The following is a 5,549-nucleotide window of genomic DNA, read 5'->3' as shown; positions in this document are numbered from 1 at the left end:
GAATGGATGGTCCTTGCTTCTTGCCCCTATAAATGTATACAGCAGGGATCAGCAAACTGTGGCCAAAAGACCAAATCTGGCCCACTGCCTGTTTTTGTATGGCCAGCAAACTGAGACTGGATTTTACATTTTTAAATGGTTGAAAAAAATCAATGGAAGAATAACCACTTGTGGTACATGAAAATTATATGAAATTTTAATTTCAGTAGACATAAAGTTTTATTAGAACATAGCCATATATGTTCATATGGATATTGTCTATGTCTGCTTTTACATTATAATGATGGAGCTGAGCAGTTGTGAAGAAATTATATGATTTGCAAACCTAAAATATTTTTTAAAAGCTTGCCAACCCTGAGTTGAGATCATTAAAGGAGTGGTGTCCCTGTCTACTGAAATCCTTGCTGTGTGCAATACAAATATGCTCTCAGTGGAGTCATGAGGGCTCTGGGGATGGTATGCTTTACTTTTTTGTTTGTCAGTTTTTATCCAGTAAATCTGATTTTCTATTGTTCAGTGGAATGTGTGTGCCCCCTGTATAATAGATCGAGTGTGTGTAAAAATGAGAGTTTGATTAATATTAGAGACTTGGTAGTAATGGGATGAGACTGGAGATATTAGGAGGAGTGAAAGCAAAGATCATGGTTTGGAAATTGTATTTTGTCTGAAGTGCATTGGGAAGCTAATTAGAGTCTATGTGCAAGAGAAAGGAATGCTCTGACTTTCAGTTTTTTAGAGAGTGGCTCTGATGGTGGCATGGAGCACAGGCTGCAGATGGGGAAGTAGAAATAGGAAGTCAGTCAGCACAGCACCTGTGACCCAGAGGAGAAAAGATCACACAACTTGAATGAAGGTGATAGCTGTGGAGATGGGCAGAAGTGGGTGGACTTATTTTAGAGATAAAACTTAACAGGATTTGCTGTTAAATTAGACGTGATGACTAAGGAAAGGGTGGAACTTCTACACCGAAATAAGTTCCACCAGAAAAAAAAAAGAGCTCTTAAGCAATAAATCCAAGGGGTTAATTACGATGTTGTTGAGTAGATGCTTACTTCTCAAATGAAATTTCAAGAACACGAGCAAAAAAAAAAACTGCTGATATAAAAAATACCTAATCAAGAAATGCAAATCAAAACCACAATGAGATATCATCTCACACCCACCAGAATGGCCATTATCAACAAAACAGAAAATGACAAGTGCTGGAGAGGATGCGGAGAAAGAGGCACACTTATCCACTGTTGGTGGGAATGTCAAAGGGTGCAACCACTGTGGAAGGCAGTTTGGCAGTTCCTCAAAAAGCTGAATATAGAATTGCCATACGACCCAGCAATACCATTGCTAGGTATCTACTCAAAGGACTTAAGGGCAAAGACACAAACGGACATTTGCACACCAATGTTTATAGCAGCATTATTTACAATTGCAAAGAGATGGAAACAGCCAAAATCTCCATCAACAGAAGAGTGGCTAAACAAACTGTGGTATATACATACGATGGAATATTATGCAGCTTTAAGACAAAATAAACTTATGAACCATGTAATAACATGGATGGACCTAGAGAATATTATGCTGAGTGAATCCAGCCAAAAACTAAAGGACAAATACTGTATGGTCCCACTGATGTGAACGGACATTCGAGAATAAACTTGAAATATGTCATTGGTAACAGAGTTCAGCAGGAGTTAGAAACAGGGTAAGACAATGGGTAATTGAAGCTGAAGGGATACAGACTGTGCAACAGGACTAGATACAAAAACTCAAAAATGGACAGCACAATAATACCTAATTGTAAAGTAATCATGTTAAAACACTGAATGAAGCTGCATCTGAGCTATAGGTTTTTGTTTTGTTTTGTTTTGTTTTGTTTTGATTTTACTATTATTACTTTTATTTTTTTCTCTATATTAACATTCTATATCTTTTTCGGTTATGTTGCTAGTTCTTCTAAACCAATGCAAATGTACTAAGAAATGATGATCATGCATCTATGTGATGATGTTAAGAATTAATGATTGCATGTGTAGAATGGTATGATCTCTAAATGTTGGGTTAATTTCTTTTTTTCCGTTAATTAAAAAAAAAAAAAAAGAGAAGGGATAATTGGAGCTGAAGGGATACAGACTGTACAACGGGACTGGATATAAAAACTCAGAAATGGACAGCACAATACTACCCAATTGTAATGCAATTATGTTAAAACACTGAATGAAGCTGCATGTGAGGTATAGGTTTTTTGTTTTTGTTTTTTTTGTTTTTTTTCTTTCTATTATTGTTTTAATTCTTATTCTGTTGTCTTTTTATTTCTTTTTCTAAATCGATGCAAATGTACTAAGAAATGATGAATATGCAACTAAAAAAAAAAAAATACCTAATCATTATCAGTAACAGTTATTCTTAGTTGATGCTAACATTCCTCTGATTTGGTAACTAGACTTGCAGGCCTTTTCAGAGTTTAACAAGGACTCACACACATCAGCAGAATCCTTCTTTTGTGTCACTGTTTTAATTCATTAGTAATCAATAGCTTATGGGATTCAACATACCTTTGGAAAGACTCTACAAAGGCCAGGTCATGCTTCATAAAAGGTTAAATGCTTACTGTTCTCAATCACGAATGAAGTTGGTGCCTAAGTGACCTTTAAAAAACTATTCTGCTGCCTGCTTTCAACTCCACTTTATGAAAGATAAACACATGGTCTCCAGAATTCACTGAGACTCTAGACAAATGACTTTAAAAGCAGGAAAACAGGAAAGAAAAGGAAATATAGAAAGTGGAAGTTTATGGTGCAGGTGCCAGAAGCTATTACACCTTTCACCACTACCACCAGCATCCAGTCCGTTAAAGTCCTATTCTATTAAAATAGTCTAGCAGAACTTGCGGCATTTTAATTGGCCCCAAATATCCCCCCAAGACATGAGAATCAGGGAATATTCTGAGCTAAAAATGACTCAGGAAAGGTTTTAAGAGATTATCCATTATGATATAATTACTCTCAAATTTTCCTCGCCCCTCACACCATAAATTCTGTCCCTCTCCTAACACAGCACTCAAATATCCACATCTATACTTACAAAGAAATTTCAGCTTGCTGCCACCACATTCCTTGGTTCTAGAGGTCTTACAGAACTTAGATAGTCCCAGGAAAAAAATTATTAGACTCCCTGGGTCTCTGTACCAAACTTCAAAAAGCAAAACTATGGATTTAATGTAGCACATGCATATGTGGGTAGGGTGCTTTCTTTATGTCACTCATTTATACACTCCTTTTCAGAGAACTCTGATTCATGGCCAGAGTGCATGATTAATACAAAGATATTCTAATTCATTTAGAATAAAGGAAAGGCATTGTGAAGATATTCAACCTTTAAAAGCCACTCTCCTTAAGAAGCTCCCAAGCATTAACTGGGGTTGAGTAAAGTTTTAGTTTTCCACCCCCTACAAAGCCACTGCTTTTTAGAGTTATTGCAATAGAATTATAACTGTAGACTGAGCAAATTGCTGCACTCCTCCAGGCAATCACAGTCCTGTTCAACATGGGCAGTTGATAATTTTGTCTTTCACCTGGGTCCGCTGTGGATGGCTGGGATTGATGTTTTAACACAACAGAAACTGCTATAGCTAGTTTCCTCTAACTGATTCAACTGTAGTACCCATGAAACAGGTGGAAAATATCATTAAATTAATGAATGAACCACTTAGTTTGAAATAAGACTAGTGTCAAAAATCACATGAAAAATGTCCAGTGCCTGGCTACACAGTCTGACTCAGATTCTGCCACAAACAGCTCCAATAATGTTACCTTTTCTGAAAATGAAAGAAATTCTATTTTTATGATATATCTGTGTATATCTATGTATTTTCTACTAACTATAAAGTCTAATTTTCAAATGCTTCTACAACACTGTCCCTCGAGTTCATCAATTCTAACCAAAGTTTTCTTGACCCCACAGTGAAAACATGTATGAGGGTGAAGATACAACACAGAAAAATACTTTGATATTAAGGATAAAGAGTAGCAATTGATATGTGTCTTTATCTTCTTTCCCAAGATGATTTAAGCATAAATCTGTGTCGCCATCTGCCTTTGTACTACCAATCAATAATTGCTGGTGCTTTATAGTTCACAGGCACATGAAAATCTTCAACCCCCCCAACGATTCCAGCACCTTCACTGGATTCATCCTCCTGGGCTTCCCTTGCCCCAGGGAGGGGCAGGTCCTGCTCTTTGTGCTCTTCTCTATTGTCTACCTCCTGACCCTCATGGGGAATGCATCCATTATCTGTGCTGTGCTCTGGGATCAGAGACTCCACAGTCCCATGTACATCCTGCTCGCCAACTTCTCCTTTCTCGAGATCTGGTATGTCACCTCCACTGTCCCCAACATGTTGGCCAACTTCCTTTCCAACACCAAGGTCATCTCCTTCTCTGGGTGCTTTCTCCAATTCTACTTTTTCTTCTCCCTGGGTTCTACAGAATGCTTTTTCCTGGCAGTGATGGCATTTGATCGGTACCTTGCCATCTGCCGGCCTCTCCACTACCCGACCATTATGACTGGACGTCTCTGCACCAATCTTGTAATCAGCTGCTGGGTACTTGGATTCCTCTGGTTCTTGATTCCTATCATCATCATCTCCCACATGTCCTTCTGTGGTTCCAGGGTCATTGACCACTTCCTCTGTGACCCAGATCCTCTTCTAGCACTCACTTGCCAAAGAGTTCCTGTGATAGAACTTGTCTTCTCCACCTTAAGTCCTCTGCCCCTCATTATTCCCTTTCTCTTCATCATGGGGTCATATGCTCTGGTCCTGGGAGCTGTGTTGAGGGTCCCTTCAGCAGCTGGGAAAAGAAAAGCCTTTTCCACCTGTGGGTCTCATCTGGCTGTGGTTTCACTGTTCTATGGTTCAGTACTGGTCATGTATGGGAGCCCCACATCTGAGCATGAAGCTGGAATGCAGAAAATTGTGACCCTGTTTTATTCTGTTGTGACCCCACTCCTTAACCCTGTGATATACAGTCTTAGGAACAAAGATATGAAAAAAACCCTGCAGAAATTTCTTGGAATACTTAAAAAGTGTTACTCAAAGAGGACCTTAAACAATTAAACACATGCTTGACTTCATTTTCAGGTTAAAAAAAAAGTAGTTTTCATATAATTGTTCATCCTATCATTGATCCAAACCTGAATTACCTTGAGTTTGTTTCTATTATTAACTACTGGTTTTTGCTCATTTGGTCCTTTTTCTTATTTTACCTCAATTTTTAAAAATTGCATGTTGACGTGTTTAAATAATTTAAAGACAGTGGATATAGTAACCCAATGTTTACGTTCTTCTGTCAGGTAGGGTAGAAAAAGGCAGGTCACTTTGATCCCATTCAAGGATTAATTTTAGTGTTTTAAGGATGGTCTATATCAGTTCTGCTTTTACTCCCAGGCTGTGACCCTTACTTGTGGAGCATCACTTTTCTAAGATGTGAACTGCAAACTTGTACTGCTTAGAGGGTCCCTGAAACTTAGCAAGCCCTTGCTTCCTACTTTTGTAC

At 38.2% G+C, this 5,549-nt stretch overlaps 1 protein-coding gene across 1 annotated transcript; it reads left to right on the top strand.

The window, feature by feature from the left end:
* Nucleotides 1–4,138: 4,138 nt before the first annotated feature.
* LOC143655308 (olfactory receptor 11G2-like) lies at nt 4,139–5,110 on the top strand. Its single transcript, XM_077126691.1, has one exon. It carries the CDS (start codon nt 4,139–4,141, stop codon nt 5,108–5,110), a length of 972 nt encoding a protein of 323 aa, XP_076982806.1.
* Nucleotides 5,111–5,549: the final 439 nt, after the last annotated feature.

This window comes from Tamandua tetradactyla, chromosome 14 (assembly GCF_023851605.1).
Source record: "Tamandua tetradactyla isolate mTamTet1 chromosome 14, mTamTet1.pri, whole genome shotgun sequence".
In the NCBI taxonomy this organism is placed as follows: Eukaryota; Metazoa; Chordata; class Mammalia; order Pilosa; family Myrmecophagidae; genus Tamandua; species Tamandua tetradactyla.
Note: the sequence above shows the minus strand (reverse complement) of the source record. Positions and strands in the feature narration are given on the sequence as shown.

What these genes read in the sequence shown, in the direction of transcription:
- LOC143655308 (XM_077126691.1), top strand. Translation starts at nt 4,139, where the DNA reads ATGAAAATCTTCAACCCCCCCAACGATTCCAGCACCTTCACTGGATTC.